The sequence below is a fragment of the Canis lupus genome, chromosome 26 (genome assembly GCF_003254725.2).
Source record: "Canis lupus dingo isolate Sandy chromosome 26, ASM325472v2, whole genome shotgun sequence".
In the NCBI taxonomy this organism is placed as follows: Eukaryota; Metazoa; Chordata; class Mammalia; order Carnivora; family Canidae; genus Canis; species Canis lupus.
This window is the reverse complement of record NC_064268.1, coordinates 2,085,816-2,105,657: the sequence shown is the minus strand read 5'-3', so window position 1 is coordinate 2,105,657 and position 19,842 is coordinate 2,085,816. Positions and strand designations below refer to the sequence as shown.

At 40.6% G+C, this 19,842-nt stretch overlaps 1 protein-coding gene across 4 annotated transcripts in view; it reads left to right on the top strand.

Annotated features, from left to right (window-relative positions):
- The window catches only part of PIWIL1 (piwi like RNA-mediated gene silencing 1), a 29,886-nt gene that overhangs the window by 4,923 nt on the left and 5,121 nt on the right, over window positions 1-19,842 (top strand). For 3 of the 4 annotated variants that reach the window (XM_025473581.3, XM_025473579.3, XM_025473580.3), the window contains exons 4-18: window positions 2,376-2,501; window positions 3,225-3,439; window positions 3,794-3,915; window positions 4,053-4,133; window positions 4,783-4,980; window positions 5,409-5,520; window positions 11,570-11,696; window positions 11,886-12,003; window positions 12,506-12,620; window positions 13,670-13,857; window positions 14,227-14,299; window positions 15,843-16,043; window positions 16,151-16,254; window positions 17,318-17,388; window positions 17,546-17,699. In XM_025473581.3, the coding sequence (XP_025329366.3) occupies window positions 2,376-2,501; window positions 3,225-3,439; window positions 3,794-3,915; window positions 4,053-4,133; window positions 4,783-4,980; window positions 5,409-5,520; window positions 11,570-11,696; window positions 11,886-12,003; window positions 12,506-12,620; window positions 13,670-13,857; window positions 14,227-14,299; window positions 15,843-16,043; window positions 16,151-16,254; window positions 17,318-17,388; window positions 17,546-17,699 (2,005 nt within the window). The remainder of the gene's footprint in view (window positions 1-2,375; window positions 2,502-3,224; window positions 3,440-3,793; window positions 3,916-4,052; window positions 4,134-4,782; window positions 4,981-5,408; window positions 5,521-11,569; window positions 11,697-11,885; window positions 12,004-12,505; window positions 12,621-13,669; window positions 13,858-14,226; window positions 14,300-15,842; window positions 16,044-16,150; window positions 16,255-17,317; window positions 17,389-17,545; window positions 17,700-19,842) is intronic. The other variant, XM_025473582.3, reaches the window with a different exon arrangement.

Sequence of the window (19,842 nt, the reverse complement as noted above, 5' to 3'; positions counted from 1 at the left end):
CTACTAGGTTTTAGAAATTGATGTTTAACAGATTTATTCTTAATGAGAGACCTTGCTTCAGACCATGATTTTCATTCTGTATATGGGGTGTGGATACGTGGAGGGCTCTGAAACAGAGCAATAGTGAGATACGGTTTTTGTTTTTAACCATTCTAGCAGCTGCATGGAAAGAGATTCTAGACACACCTTGGAGATGCCACAGGTCTGGTTCCAGACCCCTGCAATAAAGCAAATATCATAAAAAACAAGTCAGATGAATTGTTTGGTATCCCAGGGCATTATAAAAGTTATGTTGAGGGATCCCTGGGTGGCGCAGCGGTTTGGCGCCTGCCTTTGGCCCAGGGCGCGATCCTGGAGACCTGGGATCGAATCCCATATCAGGCTCCCGGTGCATGGAGCCTGCTTCTCCCTCTGCCTGTGTCTCTGCCTCTCTCTCTCTCTCTCTCTCTCTCATAAGTAAATAAATTAAAAAAAAAAGTTATGTTGATATTACTGTACTCTATTTATGCAGTAGCATTACATCTAAGCAACATAAATACCTTAATTTTAAAATACTAAGAAATGCTAACCATTATTTGAGTTTTTAGCAAGTTTTAATTACTTATCACAGATCACCATAACAAATATAATAATAAAAAAAGTTTGAAATGGTGTGAGAATTACCAGTGACATAGAAATGAAATGAGCAAATGTTGGAAAAATGTCACCAGCAGGCTTATTTAACACAGGATTGCCAGAAACCTGCAGTTATAAAAAATGCATTATCTGTGAAGCACAATAAAATAAGGTGGGCATATAATTATCTAGTTTTCCAATTTTGTTCATTCTGAAACCTGTCCTTTTTACAGATTGACAGATAAGCTTTGGCTAAATATAAAAGCTATACTATGTGTAGAGAGGGAAACAGACTTCATCATTGTTTACATTCAGAAACTTGCAGTCAGGTTTTTGTATCCAGAACTGAATTTTAAGACAAATTCCATTTTTTCAGGATAAACGCCTCTATGACCTGTTGTTACTAGCTTGGATTCAGTATGTTTGACCTGTATTAGTTAATCACCCAAGACCAAGGCTACTTTCAGTTGAAAGTCTCTGGGATAAAAAGCTCACCAAGGGAAACAAAACAGCTATAGATTTAAAGGATTTTTAAATAGAGCCTCTGAATATCCTGAGGTACGAGAATCAACATATTTAGCAAACACCTTTAAAGAGCTTTATAAATTACATTCTCACAGAAAACTTACTATATGCCTGTGAAGGTCAGTTTTTCAGGTAAGGAAGTTGAAGCTCTTGTTAGAATAACTTGCTTCCAGGGTGTATCAGGAACCAATATTTTGCTCAAGCCATTGTTCTTTCTCTAACAAAGAGATCCAGAAGTTGGCATTTCCGGGCTAGTCCTGGCATTTGTGGTCAGAAACAAACTGGGCTTTTCAATCGTTTTGTTCTGTTGTCCTGACTTCTGTCATTAAGACTTAGTTTTGGCTATCACATCCAAATTCCAGGCAAGATCGGCAGGGCAGGGGGTACAGAGAGCAGAAAAGCTGGTTACTGACTCCCTCCCAAGGCACTTTCCCAGAGGTTTGATCCAGTAATTTCTGCATAAATCTCTCAGGCTGTCATTCCCTACAGGGAAGGTGGAATTCTAGTCTGTTAGATACATGACTCCCTAAATAAGCTATCTTTAAAAAAGAAGGCTGAGAGATTGGGAAGTAAACTGAAGTCTCTGGTACTCATGTTACAGTTGTAACACTGGATGACAAAGCCCACGTTCGTTCTTTGAGCCACATCATGCTATCAATAGGAGATACTTCTGCGTGTTGTACAAATGGAAGGATTTAATTTTGGGTATTATAACCAGCTTTTGAAACCATATGAACTTCTATCCCAATAGTCCATAGGGTATGCACAGAATGATTCCATCTGTTCTGATGTTCGTAGGGGAATTAGGAAATGACATTCTAGATCTTTACACGTTAAAACCTATGAACTACCAATTCCTATAGCTATAATTTCATCATAAAGCTGTGAGAAATACTGCTTATTAGGCCCTTAGGTCCTTATCAGAACTTGGAGAATAACGATTTCTTAGTCAACAAGCATGCTCCTGAGTTCTTGAATCCCAGGCCAGTTGTGTTAGTCTTTTACAGGGATATAGGTCTTATAGGGGAGCATCTAAGTTTGGCTGGGGCAGTGGCAAGAACAGCTTAATAGAAGTCCTGGCTAAGCTACTCTGGCCAAGCAGATACCCAAGACATTCTGATGGCATTCCTGTATGTTATCTGTGGCACCTCTGTAGCTTTTGGGTATCATTTTGTGAATTAATACCATTCTTGATTTCATGTTTCATGTTACATAGTATATCATTTTTTTTTAAGAGCTCCAGATATCTGCTGGATTTCAGGAGTTATCATTAGCAGAGAGGGGAGGTCGTCGTAGAGACTTTCATGATCTTGGTGTGAATACAAGACAGAACCTGGACCATGTTAAAGAATCAAAAACAGGTGTGTTAATTACAAAGACTGTAGTTTCATGTGATTACTTTTCCAGTTAAACAGGACACTGAATTGAAGCCATTTATTTTACATGTTTATTTATATGATGCAGTCACAGAGAGAGAAGGCACATTTGGTCAGGATCCTGCATGGCTTTTCCATTTCCCTCTCTCTTTTGGATTTGATGAAATAGGTTATTGTTGTCCTCAGCTGCACTGAAATGTTCTATTAAGTGTTATATTACTTTTTTTCTTTTAAGACTTTGCCATAGAGTGTAGCCTGGGTGGCTGAGCGGTTTAACGCTGCCTTCAGCCCAGGGCATGATCCTGGAGACCCGGGATCGAGTCCCACGTCAGGCTCCCTGCTTCTCCCTCTGCCTGTGTTTCTGCCTCTCTCTCTGTCTCTGCGTCTCTCATGAATAAATAAATATTAAAAAAAAAAAAAGACTTTGCCATAGAGAGGTTTGGTTGGTTCTGTTGTAAATTAGTCTAAGGAGGATTTTTTCTTAAATGTATACTTGTAGGAACTTACCTGGATAGGATAGTCCTCAAAGTCAGATGTCTTAGAACTTCAGTGTCAAAAAAAAAAAAAAAAAAGGAAGAAGAACTTCAGTGTCATATGCTGTTCTTAGCCTTTTGTTTGCAGAACTGTGTCTACTTTGTCATGGTAGGAAAGATCTCAAGGAAGAATAAACTCAATACTATGTTAATCAAACGTGACTCGCTTTTACAGGTTCTTCAGGTATTATAGTAAGGCTGAGCACTAACCATTTTCGACTGACATCCCGTCCCCAGTGGGCTTTATATCAGTATCACATTGACTATAACCCGCTGATGGAAGCCAGAAGACTCCGCTCAGCTCTTCTTTTTCAACATGAAGATTTAATTGGAAGGTGTCATGCTTTTGATGGAACAATATTATTTTTACCTAAAAGACTACAACACAAGGTTATTTTAAAATATTGGGTTGGGGAGAGGGTGATGATAAATTTCCACTTCAGAGCAGAACTGCCACAATCTAGGGTAGCTTTTAGAGAAACTCCAGTGATGGTCTGGTGATTATGTGTGTAATGAACCCGGGGAGCTGGGGGGGCTTTGGCATTATTGCTTCATTCTCAAATCCACCTGAGTACTTGATGACAATTATAATGAGCCTGTAACCACTCTTCTCATAGTCATTCTTTTTTAAATTTAAAACCTTTCTATAATCTTCATTGTTGCCTTACTAGCAGGAATTATGTGATTGGTGTTATTAATTTCTTTTAATAATTAAAAGTTTGGTTTTCCACTGCTTTGGCTCAGGTTACCGAAGTGTTTAGTCAGACCCGAAATGGAGAGCACGTGAGGATAACAATCACCCTTACAAATGAACTCCCACCTACATCACCAACTTGTCTGCAGTTCTATAATATTATTTTCAGGAGGTATGTTAGTGTTTCCTTAACATTTTACTCAGAAAAATTGAAAATCTAGATGAGTTGAAAGACCAGTGAGGTGAGTCCCTATGCATTAGAAATGCTTACCAGCATTCACTCCTGTCTTCCAACCTTTCAATTTCTAGACTCTTGAAGATCATGAATTTACAGCAGATTGGACGGAATTATTATAACCCAAGTGACCCAATCGATATTCCAAATCATAGGTTTGTATGAAGTGGAAGCTTTCTGTTCTTTAGGCTTAATCACAGACTTCAAAAGTGATACTCTAGTTTGAAATAATCACATTTATTACTGTGACTGTTAATGGTACCCTCATGTTAAGTAAACATTTAACTTTGAAATAATAAAGGAAACCTCCACGAATACTCGGATTTTAAAAAAATCACATGCTGTTCATCTGTCACTGCGGAAGCATGAAGAGTTGCCTGACACTGTTTGTATTTGCTCTTAGGGAACAAAATTTATAAACTAATGAATATTGTTTCAGAAGTTCCTGTGGTATATCCGAGTGCAGCCTGCACAGTTTAGGTTTATTATACTAATTACAGATTCTTTTAGTTAGACTGGATACTTTCTCAGGTCATTCCAACATAAAAAATAGTTTAATATAGTGTATGAACTCAGAATGGAACTTAAATGGTTATGCTATTAAATAACCTTTATTGTTGAGGATCTTAAAAAGAGGGGTCTTTATCTGGAACCTCATAAACCTAGAAATAACTAAGTTTACTCCGTTCAAGAACTTTGGTACTTTAGACCCAGTCATTAAAGGAGAAGAACACAACTTGATACACAGAAGCTGTTTGGATGATTCACAGGGGCCACTTCAAGCTCCCATTCTCCCATTGGCAGGTTGGTGATCTGGCCTGGCTTCACCACCTCTATCCTTCAATATGAGAACAACATCATGCTTTGCACTGACGTGAGTCATAAAGTCCTTCGCAGTGAAACCGTGTTAGATTTCATGTTCAACCTCTATCATCAAACAGAAGAACATAAATTTCAAGAACAAGTTTCTAAAGAACTAATAGGTTTAATTGTTCTTACCAAGTAAGACTGCTTTTTAAAATACAAAATAATCATTTTGCAAATCTTTAGATACTGTGGCTTTCTAGTCCATTCTTTTAGAAAGTAGAGTTTATAGCAGAGGAGCAGGAATTGCATGAAAATGGGGAGGGGTGTTCATGACCTTTCCCAAAACACAAATTCTCAGGGGGAGCACACTCCTTTGAAAAGGACAAATATCTGATGACTTCTATCCTTTTTAGTCTTCATTTTATTTTCTAGTAGTACTTTACTCCCCTGTCCCTCTAGCATGGTCTTTAGAAGTTTTCCCTTTCTCTTCCCATGAATGACATCATGTATTACTGAGTGATTTCCAAGTTTATTTTCTTAGAGACTATGTACTATCTACATCTAGCTTCTTTCTAATAATAATTCTACAATTCTAATACCAATAAATGTCACCTATTCCACAGGTATAACAATAAAACCTACAGGGTAGATGATATTGACTGGGACCAGAATCCAAAGAGTACCTTTAAGAAAGCAGATGGTTCTGAAGTCAGTTTCTTAGAGTACTACAGGAAGGTAAGAAGATAATGGTGACTTTTTTTCATGTGAAGTATTTAGGCCTTAGGAAAAATGTGAACTATCTTCAGTAGGATTTGCTTGTGCACATGCAACCAGTTGCTTTGAAAGCTGTATATAAGGACGCCTGGGTAGCTCAATGGTTAGCGCCTCCCTTCAGCCCAGGGTGTGATCCTGGAGTCCTGGGATTGAGTCCCACATCGGGCTCCCTGCATGGAGCCTGCTTCTCTCTCTGCCTCTTTCCCATTCTCTCTCTCTCTCTCCAATAAATCAATCAATCAATCTAAAAAAAAAAGCTGTATATAAATGTATTTATTAAGGTAATCATAGCAGTTTAGCTCATTACCACATGAGAAGTGCTTGATCCCGGTTCCTTTTTCCCAGTAGAATGAAAGATTGTGTTTGATTTTAAGCTTGTGGGAGGACAAACAGGTAGGGTAATTAGTGATAAACAATGTGAGTTTACTGCCATATTCTGTAATGAACACTTCTTTAACCTCACCCAAGGGTGGGGTTAAAGACAGCTAAATCTTAGCATCAAGTTGCACTAAATCTGCATATGAGTTAACTCTTTTTAAAAATTTGTTTAAATTCAATTTAGTTAATATATACTGTATTATTAGTTTCAAGGGTAGAATTTAGTGATTTATCAGTTGCATATCACACCGAGTGCTCCTTCCATCATGTGCCCTCCTTCATGCCTATCACCCAGGTACCCCATACTCCCAACCCCTCCCCTCCAGCAACCCTGTTTGTTTCCCAGAGTTGAGTCTCTCATGGTTTGTCTCCCTCTCTGATTTCTTCTAATTGCATTTTTCCCTCCCTTCTCCTGTGATCCTTTGCCCCGTTTCTTATGTTTCTCATATAATGTGAAACCATATGATCATGGTCTTTCTCTGATTGACCTATTTCACTGAGCATAATATATCCTTCAATTCTATGCACGTTGTTGCAAATGGCAAGATTTTTTTGATGGCTGAGTAGTATTCTGTTATATACATACATACACACACACACACCCCGCATCTTCATTATCCAGTCGTCTGTTGATGGACATCTGGGCCCTTTCCACAGTTTGGCTGTGGACATTGGTGCTATAAACATTGGGATGCCTGGGTGGCTCAGTGGTTGAGTGTCTACCTTTGGCTCAGGTCATGATCCTGGGGTCCCAGGATTGAGTCCCACACTGGGCTCCCTGCAGGGAGCCTGCTTCTCCCTCTGCCTGTGTCTCTGCTTCTTGCTGTGTGTGTCTCATGAATAAATAAATAAAATCTTAAAAAGAATTGAGGTGCAGGTGCCCCTTCAGATCATTGCATTTGTATCTTTGGGTAAATACCCAGTAGTGCAAGTGCTGGGTTGTGGGGTAGTTCTATTTTTAACTTTTTGAGAAACCTCCACACTTCTCTAGAGTGGCTATACCAGCTTGCATTCCCGACAACAGCACAAGAGTGTTCCTCTTTCTCTGCATCCTTACCAACATTTGTTGTTTCCTGAGTTGTTAATTGTAGCCATTCTGACAGGTGTGAGGTGGTATCTTGTTGTGGTTTTAATCTGTATTTCCCTGATGCTGAATGATGTGGAGCAATTTTTCATGTATTGGCCATTTGTATGTCTTTGGAGACATGTCTGTTCGTGTCTTCTGCCCATTCTTGACTGGATTATTCTTTGGGTGTTGAGTTTTATAAGTTCTTTATAGATTTTGAATACTAACCCTTTATCTGATAAGACATTTGCAAATATCTTCTCCCATTCTGTGGGTTGCTTTTTAGTTTTGTTGACTGTTTCCTTTGCTATGCAGAAGCTTTTTATCTTGATGAAGTTGCAATAGTTCATTATTGCTTTTATTTCCCTTACCTTTGGAGACGTGTCTAGCTAGAAGTTGCTGCAGCGGAGGTCACAAAGATTGCTGCCTGTGTTCTTCTCTAGGACTTTGATAGATTCCTGTCTCACATTTAGATCTTTCATCCATTTGAGTCTGTTATTATGTATGATGTAAGAAAGTGGTCCAGTTACATTTTTCTGGATGTGGCTGTCCAAGTTTTCCCAGCACCATTTGTTAAAGAGACTGTCTTTTTTCGATCAGATGTTCTTTCCTGCTTTGTCAAAGAGTAGTTGACCATACAGTTGAGGGTCCATTTTTAAGTTCTCTATTCTGTTCCATTGATCTGTGTGTCTTTTTTTCTGCCAGTACCATACTGTCTTGATGACCACAGCTTTGTAACATAGCTTGAAGTCTGAGATTGTGATGCCGCCAGCTTTGGTTTTCTTTTTCAACATTCCTCTGGCTGTTCAGGGTCTTTTCAGGTTCCATAAAAATTTTAGGATTGCTGTTCCAGCTCTATGAAAAATGCTGATGATATTTTGATAGGGATTGCATTGAATGTATAGATGGTCTTTGGTAGCATAGACACTTTAACAATATTCTTCTAAACTGTAACCGTGGAATGTTTTTCCATTTCTTTGTGTCTTCCTAAATTACTTTCATCAGTTTCTGTACTTTCAGAGTACAGATCCTTCACCTCTTTGGTCAGGTTTATTCCTAGTTATCTTACTGATTTTGGTGCAGTTAGTTGTAAATGGGATCGATTCCTTGATTTCTCCTGCTGCTGCTTCATTGTTAGTGTGTAGGTTAACTCTTTAACTTTCGTTTTACATATAGATAAATCCAGCTTATTTCATCTAGGCTAGATCAGTTTATTGTGTGATCTAATACTAGTTTTGTACAGATGATCCTAGCTATTTGTACAGTAATCATTGAATTGAAAAAACAACAGAGGCAAACAGGAGCAAGACAGACCCACTGCTGACTACAAGAAAATACAATGTTTATATCGGAACACACACTGACATAGTTGTTCAGTGATAAGCAGAGCTTACCTGAGTCCTTAGAAGGCTGCATTTCCTTTGATACACTTTATTACAAGTGCAGGAGTAGTATTTCTAAAGCCCTTATCAGTTAAAAATCTTAACACTTGTCTTTAAAATGCTGAGATTTATCTTTTTTCCCCCTACTTTCAGTACATTTCCTTTTTCTAAAAAGCTGAATAAATCAGCTCATATATTTGTATCCTATGTCAGAGTACACATCTGACTGGTGACTTCGAAATGTCTCTTTACTGGTTGTCTACTACTGCCTGAGCTATAGCTGCTCTGCTATGAATGAAAGGATCAGATAATCCTCTGGGGGAAAATGTTTCTCTGAGAAGCCACATTAAGAGCTGCTCTTATTTTGAGCAAAATGAAAACAGGCCATGGGCCATCTCAGCTTGATTTCTCTACTGCTATTTTTACCCCTCTTAACTCTTTGAGGACCCCAGCCATTTTTAACTGAAATTCCTTCTGGGTGTGAGTTACTGTGAGAAATAATAATTTTTCTGTGATTTCCTAATCCCTGTCAGGATGAGAAGAGACGGTGTGTATCAATAGCAGTTCCAAAGGAGACAGCCATGGAAGGTTCAGTTTCAGCCTGAAGCCAGGCCAGGGGAGGTTCTCCTTCTCTGGTAGTGAGTCTTACATGTCAGCTTATTCCTAAGTGGCCAACTGCTTGTTGACCTACATCAGGTTCTGCCTTGAGCCCCCAGTTACTCCGTACTAACTTGTTAGGTGATCTCTAGGCTCATCTGGGCTAGGACTAGAGGTGTGCTGTGTTCACAGTTCTTGGGTTTCTAGCTGTAGCCCAGACCTGTCTAGGCCTGCTTGTTCGCAGTAGTCACACATCTCAAAGTCCCCTTCCATGGGACCAGTGCTGAGTGTGTTCTGGCCCCTCACCTGACCCCTGTGCAGTACTCTTGATCAGTGCAGGGACTATGCCTTCCATGAGGGCAGGGATTTTGTGGTTTATGTACCTCTAGCTGCTTAGGAAGGCACTCAGGTGTCTGAATGAGTAGTTAAAACTTCAGACCTGCATGCCTCTTCTCGTGTGGTGCTACTAGTGGCCTCACCATCTGAGATACTGCCGCCTCCTCCTCCTCCTCCTCCTCCTCCTCCTCCAGTGGCTGCCCTCTTCAGTGCAGGGCCCCGTGCTCATTCAGTCAGTCTCATTTCCCATTTCTCCTGCTTTCTGACCCATTTTCAAACTCCTGTGGATCTGATGTTACTCTTCCACCCTCAGTACTGATGTGCACTGATGCATGTCCAGTGAGACCCTGAGTGATGTAGCCCTTGCCTGTGTGTTGGTGCTCACCTTCTCTCTCAACCCAGCCTCCTCCTGCATGCAACACTCTGCACGCCTGACTCATGCTCTTAGGCTTAGTGTCGGCTCAGATGATTTCTGCTAGAAGACTTCTCTCTTACATCCAGGGCTAACTGGGTGTCTTTAGTAGATACAGTCAGTCAGAATGGGGTGGTATTGAAATGTTTTAGAGAATCACGGCATTCTTGGGACTTCCTAGTAGAGATGCAGTTTTAGTCATAAATGATGGGTTGGAAGTTCTACGTTAAAAATCATATTTAAGAACCATTCAGAGTGGGAGAGAGAAGGGCCTTTGAAAGGGAAGATCATGGTCAGTTTTTAAAAGAAAAGGTTTGACAGTAATGTTAATCACAAGCTCATTTCTTAGATGTAGGGAAAGATGTTGAAAGAATTGACAGGTTTTTGTTTGGGCCCTAAGAATATAGGAAAGGCATCCCAAAGTTTTGTATAACAGGGAAGCATGCATTAAAGGCCCATTGGCAAGATAGGGCAGATTTAGGAATTCATCTGACTCTACTCCCACACTCTTGCTGCTCTGTGCACCCAACAAGTGACGTGCAAGGGAGGGGCCTGTGAGCAGTTGTATCTCAATAAAGAAGACAGTGTGATAAAATCAGTAGTGCAGGCACAAGGAGCAGGGATCAGATAAGAGTGTTCGTGAAATTTTCTTACCCAAAATAGAAAAGTTAACTTTTTTCCTGAGTGGTTGGTAGAGTCTATATAGGACAAGGTCAGAACAGATTGGAATTCATGGTCTCTTAGTTCCTGAGAACTAAGAGAACTAGGTGGCCTGGAACTTGGCATAGGGTGGGAATATGGAACAGAAAGTACTTCCTCTGCTGCTGAGTAAGTGGCACTAACAGAAGGGCCATCATGGTACTCATCCCTGTGTGCTACTGCATGCAGATGTGTGGCTCTCTGAAAGTAAAAAGAGCCAAATTAATCAGGATGTTAAAAGATGCCAGGAGAAGAGGGTACAAGAGGATCTCTAGAGAACACAGGGCCAGAGATGAACCGAGATAACACAGGGAAGCCTCTTGTTCCAGGCGCACAAGCCATCTCATGCATACATGAACTCACAAAAGTCAGCATTTTTTGTCTTTTTACCAGTTGTGAAACTTACCTTAGTGAGTGCTTATGGGGAATCTTACAACTACTGAGTGGAGGGGTGCCTGGGTGGCTCAGCCGGTTAAGTGTCTGCCTTCAGTTCAGGTCATGATCCCAGAGTTCCAGAATCGAGCCCCACATTAGGCTCCCTGCTCAGTAGAGAGTCTGCTTCTCCCTCTGCCCTTCCCCCTCTCATACCCTCCCTGCCCCCCAAAAATAAAATCTTTTTAGAAAAGACTACTGAATTGAAATCCAGCTTCTACCAAATGTCAACATTTTGTAAAAATTTTTCGTAATTAAGAATATTCTCTGACATGGAAACTCCTTCCTTCTCCCCATGTACTGCTATATGTCATAGCAAGACTTGTTTTCTATACCACTTCTTGCTGTAATACTAGTAGTCTTGGAGGAATTCTGTTGTGAGGACCCAGAGTTACGTAGGCTTCTGTTTCTAAACCAAAATATCACAAAATTAAGTGAACTGTGACTAGAACTCAGAATTTAGATGGTCGAGAACAGTGAGGCTCTTAAGTCTTTAGGAAGAAAGTTGATGTACTCAGTAATACATGTAAATCACAACCTGTTCTACCAGGATTAAAGATGCACTTTTTAAGCTTTGCTTGGATACTGATACCAGCCTTACTATTGGCATCAATTGTCAATTTAAAAAAAGCAAATCCCTGTTTTGGGCCCACTGACCTATAACTAAAGGCATTTACATGAACAGTGACACCTTCTTTTTATAACTAGCAATACAACCAGGAAATCACCGACTTAAAACAACCTGTTCTGGTCAGTCAGCCTAAGAGAAGGCGTGGCCCTGGTGGCACCTTGCCGGGCCCTGCGATGCTCATCCCCGAGCTCTGCTATCTCACAGGTACTGCTGTATTTGGGCTGCTTCCCCTGCCTCTACCTCTTCTCGGAGTCCTCACAGCCCCCCAGAAAAGCCCTTACTGCTGCCTCATTCCCCTTGTCATTTCCCTCACTCTACACTACCCCGCACTCCAAACGTTTAGATGTGATCCTTGTTTCTATAATCATATACCTTTCAACATTTTATTTGAAGGTCTAACTGATAAGATGCGTAATGATTTTAATGTGATGAAAGACTTAGCTGTTCATACAAGGCTGACTCCAGAACAAAGGCAGCGTGAAGTGGGAAGACTCATCGATTACATTCATAAGTAAGTCCTCTGCCTCTCACTGGGGCATGGTTTCAGTTTTGTGTTCTTTTCTGTGGGTTGGGAGTGAGAGAAAATAATTTTGTTTTTCTTTTGTGTTTTCAGTATTTGGGGTGGGTTCTTGGTATTTGTGGGTGAGCCCGCTGTTTGTCAGGGAATGTTAAGGTTAAACTCTAGCCTGTGGCCTTTTCTGATTCTTCTATTAGAAAACAGTAATCAAGCAGAAAGTGAAATATTTAAGACAAACCTATTTTCTCTCTAACATGGAGGGATTTACTTTGAAGGGAAGGTCGTTTGGGCATCAGAAGTGTAGGCTAGAGGCTATCCTGAAGGACCTCAGGACATGATGAGGGAGATACGGAGAGCACATCTGTGTGTCCTGGCATCCTCACTACGCTCTCAGTCCTGAGAGAAGTTGTGGGTTGTGCTGGATCTCTATTTGCATATGTCTGGTTTTTCTGCATTTCCTTACTTTGAGTGCCACATTAATATGTTAAATTTACAGAGATGACAATGTTCAGAGGGAGCTTCGAGACTGGGGTTTGAGCTTTGACTCCAACTTACTGTCCTTCTCAGGAAGAATTTTGCAAGCTGAAAAGATTCACCAAGGTGGAAAAACAGTAAGGCAGTTCTTAAAGTTGTCAGTCACATCAGATTTGGGTCTGGTGCACAGTAAAGCAGGAATAACCCCATTACATGCCAGTCTGCTCTCCTCCTCCCCCTCCCCATTCCTCTCCACCTATCCTTTACCTTCTATGAGCAGAGATACATATGGTCCTCGTGATCATCCGTGAGACTTTACTGAAAGCTGGCTTAATCTGTTTCTAAGAACTGAATTACTTAAGGTATAGAAGAATCTTATGCGATTGGGTTGGTATTTTGTCTGCCACTAATACAGAAAACTTTCAATTTATCTGGCTTCATTTTTGCCTGGACCATTTGTTTGTAGGGACATAAATATTGTGATGCCTATATATTTTATCTTCAGAAAAGGGAAACAAGTCTTCTAAAAATATTTTTGTATAATTGAAGCACTGCAAGTACCAGAATTTTAAAAATCCTTTTATAGAAAACTACCCTTCTGCCTTCTATGTGTTCTATGAAAAACAACCTAAACATACAGCTCAATGTCTTAACTGCAGTTGTTTTTATGATCCCTGTAGAATTGGTCACAGAATACATCCCTGTGTTATAACGGCTGTGGGGAGGTGGGTAGGACAAGGAGGAAGCACTGGGTTTGTTCCTCTATGAGAAATAGCACCACGTCAGTGTGCTTCAAGTTTGATAGCTTTCTACCTTTCCTGCTTTCAGTGGGACACCTCCATCAAGTTGCTTAACTTTTAAAGCTGTATTTGTTTTGTATCTTTATCATGAGGGAGGTAGCACCTGTCCTTGTCATGTGTTAGAAGATGAAGGAGAGCACAGGCAGCACCAAGGGGAGGGCCTTTTGTGAGAAGCACTCATATGCTAGCTGTGACAGGGTCCCATCATCCTCAGACACCTGACTGTACTTTTCTCCCCTCTTGGGGTGTTTTGTTTATCCATCAAGTCCAAATGGAAGAGTAGTCCCCTAAGGATCAGAATGCCCCAGGAGAACTGTTACAGGCTTATTGGGTTTGTAACTGAGAACATGCAGAGGAATTCACAGTGTCTCTGAACTTTCTTCTAGTTCGATTACAATCCACAATTTGCAGATTGGTCAAAGGAAACAAGAGGTGCACCATTAATTAGCGTTAAGCCGCTAGATAACTGGCTGTTGATCTATACTCGAAGAAATTATGAAGCAGCCAATTCATTGATACAAAATCTATTTAAAGTTACACCAGCCATGGGCATACAAATGAAAAAAGCAATAATGTAAGTCTGTCAAGTCATTTCTACTCTGAAAATTGATTAGTAGTCATTTGGTGGGTGTGGGAATGCAAAAGTGATAAAAGTGTTAAACACGTTACCTAGATTATGTTTAAAGATCTGATACAGTTCCCTGTAATGAGGATGCAGAAACGTATTTTAGTAACTAAGAATGGGTGAGAGAACAAGCAGTACTGTTACCCAAATTATTGCTGCTATTCGCATTAGAAACAACCTTTTGCCTAAATGGCCAGTCTTGGTGTTTTGTATTTTATACAGAAGTGTTTCATGTGTGATAAACTACAGGAAATTTTTTATGCATAGTACATTTTTCATTACTTTTTCTGAATGTTGGCTAACAAATTTTCATTCTAGGATTGAAGTGGATGATCGAACTGAAGCCTATTTGAGAGTCTTACAGCAGAAAGTTACATCCGATACCCAGATAGTAAGTAGCTGACTGGTACCTAGGCAGCTGTCCTGGACTGACTTGGTTTAAAAACGGCATTTGTAAATCTTAGAATTTGAGTTTGAAATGTTGTAATTAGGTTCACAAACTGTCCACAAAATATGTATTTTATCTTCATAAGGTAGTTCTCTTAATGCTGGCTTTAGTTGTGTGTCTGCAAGCTTGTTATCTGCATTGCAGTTGGTGTGGGAAGGTGGGGGGAACGAGACCATCTGAAATGTTTTTGGACTCAAAGCCTTTAATTCCATGAAATTTCATGGGGAATAGGCACAAATAGTAAAAGCAATTCGTTGTTCAGCACATGTCCAGGTATGAAGTAATAAGGTGGCAAAGACAGATGCAGTGATAAACAACATGTGAACATGTGTATGTGGCTTTAAACCTAAGAAGTAAATTGGCTTCAACTAATATGTCCCCTTTCTAGCTGTTCATCTCCTGCTCAGATGCCACAGGCAGAGTACTGTCACCATTGTCTGGAGTAATGAAGACACGTAGGATGGCAAAGTGATTTTGTCAGGGGCTAGAGAAGAATCTGAGAGCATTAATTGGAGAACACAGCAATGAGTCCAAGAGCTGGATTCAGCTCTAGAATACAAACTGGGATTAGGCAAGAATGGACTGTTTTCTTTCTAGTGTTTAGATCTAATGGACATAACACTTTGGGTTTAAGGTGTATAGTGGGATCATTTGATATGCGTATATGTTGCACAGTGATTATCACAGCAAGGCTACTTCACTCCTCCATCAACTCACATAATTACAGGTGGGTGTTTTGGTACTGAGAACATTTAGGATCCAGTCTTGAGTACCTCTCAAGTACACAACTCATCGTTGTTAACTGTGTTCACTATGCTGCACAGTAGATCCCCAGAATGTACTCAGTTCATAACTGGAAGTTTGTGCCCTTTGACTGATGTCTTCCCATTTCTAGCAGGCATATGTTTAAGGCACTCTCTTTTGTCCCCAGAATTGTCCATGGACCTGTAAGAAATTTCAGTGTGATCAGGTTCTCAATAATTCTATTTATTTATGAGACAGTGCGCACAAGTTGGGGGTAGGAGCAGGGGGAGAAGGAGAAGCAGACTTCCCACTGAGCAGAGAGCAGCCTGAGCTTTAAAAGTTTGAAATCCATGATCCTAGGTGGGTGGTGAGCAAATGAGAACTGTGAGAATGGTGGAAGACCTGTTTGTCCACCTGTAGGTTATTGCTAACTTGTTCTGCTCTATTCCCTATCTTGAAGTTATTCCAAACTGGTACTAGAGCATGTTTAGCTAAGTCCTTATGGTGTTCAGCTCTGAGTTGTTGGCCTCATGGGGTTTCTTTCCATTATTAGCATCTATCCCTGAGGTGAGTGGAGGGAACAGTATCTAGCAGTTTACGTGGGGCTTGTCAGCTCTGTGGCAGAGACAGTGTTGGACAGATGTTTTACATCCAGTGGGCGGGTTTGGTTCCCTGTTCTCTTCCTTGAACCTCACCATCAGCTTCCTGATTCTTTGTAAAGAGAACATTTTCTTGGTTGCAGGTTGTTTGTCTGTTGTCAAGTAATCGGAAAGACAAGTATGATGCCATTAAGAAATATTTGTGTACAGACTGCCCTACTCCCAGTCAGTGTGTGGTGGCCCGGACCCTTGGCAAACAGCAAACCGTCATGGCCATTGCTACCAAAATCGCCCTGCAGATGAATTGCAAGATGGGAGGGGAGCTCTGGAGGGTTGATATGCCTGTAAGTTTAAGTGGTGCATAAGTTTTCATTGTTTGAGAACAATGGATTTACTTTCTAACTACTGCTGGTATTCTGTTGTATCTAAAACTACAATATTTTTGTTAAAGCTAAAGCTGGCCATGATAGTTGGCATTGACTGTTACCATGATACCACAGCTGGACGGAGGTCAATTGCAGGATTTGTTGCAAGTATCAATGAAGGGATGACCCGGTAAGTGCCAGTGGGGGGTGGGGTGATGACTTAGCTGCTGGATTATGGGCAGGAGCAGGTGGGGGTGCAGGGCCCATGTTCTGGGGGTCTGTGAGGTTTGGGCTCTAGGATTCTGTTCCTTGCTTCTTTTCAACCTGTTGACTTCTCTTACATTAGATAAGCAAGAAAAGTAGGGAAGTAAAATAAGTAGCTGCCCTGCTGTTTTCAACTTTGTTCATTGGTCCTTAATCTATAGTAGATTGCATTTCAGGCTGTTTTATGATTGGGGGTGGGGGAGGGTACATCTCATTAAATGCAACCATCTCTAAAACTTCTCTAATAATTTTTATTGACTGCTGAAATACAAAGTTTTTGTGTTGACTTTATTTTGGAAAACCCACTTCATTTTACCCATTTTACTTGTGTATCAACATAGTGCATCACCTTTTAGTGCTTTTCTTAGAACTAAAAGAATTGCCAAGGGGCACCTGGGTGGCTCAGTCAGTGAAGTGTCTGCCTTTGGCTCAGGTCATGATCTCAGGATCCTGGGATCAAATCCGCATCAGGCTCCCAGCTCAGTGGGGAGTCTGCTTCTCCCTCTCCTCCCTGCTCATTCTCTCTCTCACTTTGTTTCTTTCAAATAAATAAAATCTTAAAAAGAATTGCTGAGAATAGGAAAGGATGGAAATTAAAGGTATATTGACGTGTGTTGCTAATGGGTGTGTTTCAAGGTCTTGTAGCTTTTATAAGAGTGAAACCTGTAATAAATGACTTCCAAAGAACAGAGCAAGAAGTGTGATCTGTGTGTACTAGGTGTAAATCTACAAGCTCTCTCTGGGTATTAGTTTAAATTTTATTTTTTCCTCAGCAGGGGAAAAAGAATGTTGATTTATAATAAGTTTCATTTGTGATGTTAGGTGTATCTTGTTATTTCTGCTTAAGATTTCATAAAGTATTGGAGATATTAGCAGTTATCTTAAAAGGGGTTAAACATTAGGAGCTGCTGAGAGAGAAATAAATACAAAGTGCTCCAAAAGGTACAACCTGATCTCATTCTCACCCTGGTCCTGGTCTCTCCAAACAGCTGGTTCTCTCGCTGTGTATTTCAAGATCGAGGGCAAGAGCTTGTAGATGGGCTCAAAGTCTGCTTGCAAGGTTAGTCTCCGGGAGGGTTACCGTCCTGTTGTCTGAATTGGGGTCTCCAAGAAATTATCCTAAAGTTACATTATTGAAAAACGTGCCCAGAATTTGGTAGCAACACACCATTTTGTTCTGTGCTAATTTATTTAAAACTTTTCTGGCTTTCTTTCAGCTGCTCTGAGGGCTTGGAATAGCTGCAATGAATACATGCCAAGTCGAATTATTGTGTATCGGGATGGTGTAGGAGATGGTCAGCTGAAAACACTGGTTAACTATGAAGTACCACAGTTTTTGGATTGCCTAAAATCTGTTGGTAGAGGTTACAAGTAAGCATGCAAACTGCAAAGCATTTTCTCTTATAAAATTATACCTTTTGTCTTTCAAATTAATTAGTTCCTTGGTGCAAGGGTGAGAACCCAGCCTCAGGAGTGCAGGAGGCTGGAGGGCGTGGAAGGGGGGAGGGGCCAGAGGTGCAGAGAAGTCCTGAGAAGGGTCCCTCCTTCCAGGGAGAGAAAAGACACATGGAGATACCTTTGCCGATTCTCTGCCTGCCACTTTTCTCACCTGTAGCCTTGAGGTGTGGGGAATCTGAGATTCTGGTACTTCTGTAGGCATCCACAGAATTGGTTATTAGAATAAATTCCAAACCATATTAATTTACTCTTTCTCGATTTCTTTGTCCAACAAATACTTGTTTAATTTCTTTGTGAGCTTGGTTGAACTGATAACTTGATCTAGGGAAGATGATTGCCATGTGTCTCGTCTCCTGGGAGATGCTGTACCTTGTTGCTACTGTCTGTCGGATTGTGAGCAAGCTGAGGGTGGGGGACTGTTGTATTAAGAGCTTATTAGTGAATTCATAAAGATTAGTGAAATCATAAAGGTTTGTGAATTTGATTTTTTTCTTCTTTTTTTTTGTGAATTTGGTTTTTAAGGATACTTAAGAAATCCAACAGGCCTGTTTGCACATACATGTTGCAACACTGGTTATTTTTGTCAGACCTTTTCAGCCAGCATTTGGTATTGTAGAAATGAGGGATTTTTGAAATCCATTGACTTTATCTGAGCTTAGTGTGATTTGGGACCTGTAGGGCAAGCATTAAGTGCTTGCTTCTTATTTCTAGCTGAACTGAAAGGTATTTCCAAGGCTTCTGTGGCCAGATGCTAAGTGTTGATTCTACACATTTCTTAAAATTAGTTTATTATGCCAGTAACTTCTCAGAGAAGTCAGGGATGTTTCTATTTCTTTTGAAGTAATTGTGTTTTAGATTAAAATGCTAACAAGCATTTTCTAATGTTTTGGAAACGAAAGTTTAATGTTCTTTTCTGTCTCCTTTAAAAAACTTAATGCTTGTATTTTCTCACTAAAATAATGTTACTGGTTTTCTTTCGGTCTCTGAAATTTTGTAAACCTTGTTGGGTGTGTTTCTCAGAGTTGGAAGTGCTGTCCACACGAGTGATGTGGTGTGGCCATAGGGGCAGGGGCAGTCCAACGTGGTGGCCACTTTCTTGTCTCCTCTTTGTTCACTGCTTTCGCCTCAGCATCATCCAGCCTCAGTGACCTTTTCTACACACCTAGAGGAGAGGGAGTTTTCAAGAAATAAAGAGTAGAGGTTATAGGGCAAGCTCCTTTTCCAGTCTTGAGCTGAGCTGTGTGTCTGATACGTGGGAAATGTTCCCTGTGACCATGGCGGTGCCTGCATGTCTGCTACTTTGAGTCTTTTGAGTCCTTTGGGCTTGGTTCCCAGAAGCAGTGGCAGAAATTGCCTTTGAAGAGATGGTGGCCCTGGTGAGTGTTTGACCAGAGTCCTTCTCGGTGTCCAGCACTAGTATGGGGTGGTTTCCGTGGCGGCTACTGGGGCTTACCTGCCCAGTTCCCACTGAGGCAATGGGTAAACTGTACAGGGAAGTGGTTTCAAGTTGCGGCCTGAACGAAAGCATAACCAGCTGTCCCAGGAAGTGGATTCCATGGTGTGAATTGTGCTGTACTTGGTGGCTGCCAAGACCAGTGATAAAGTGCAGGGTGTCCCAGGAGTAGAGGTGGGTTCATCCCAGCTTTGCCTTCATCTGTGAAACAGGGAAGCAGGTAACCAAGGGGGTATCAAAAGGAATAAACGGGAATAATTAAATATTTCATGCAGTACCCAGTAAGTACTCAATAAACGGTAGATAACTTATCCAGAAAAAGCTTGAAATTGTGTAGAAAATAAAATAATATCCAAGAATTATTCCTCACTTTGAAGAGCTGCAGTTTGGATGTAAATATTTGTAATTGTTCTTTGTTTGAACAATATATTTGTTTTTTAATTGAAATGTTGATGTCAGCTTTTTACAAAAAAGTAAAATGGATTAGTTGATTTAGGATATTAGATAAATCAAAAACGTCACTTCTTACTTACAACCTGTCTTTCTGTCCTGACATTTCCTATGTTGTTTCTTGAAATATCAAGAGAACTGAAATCCACTTTG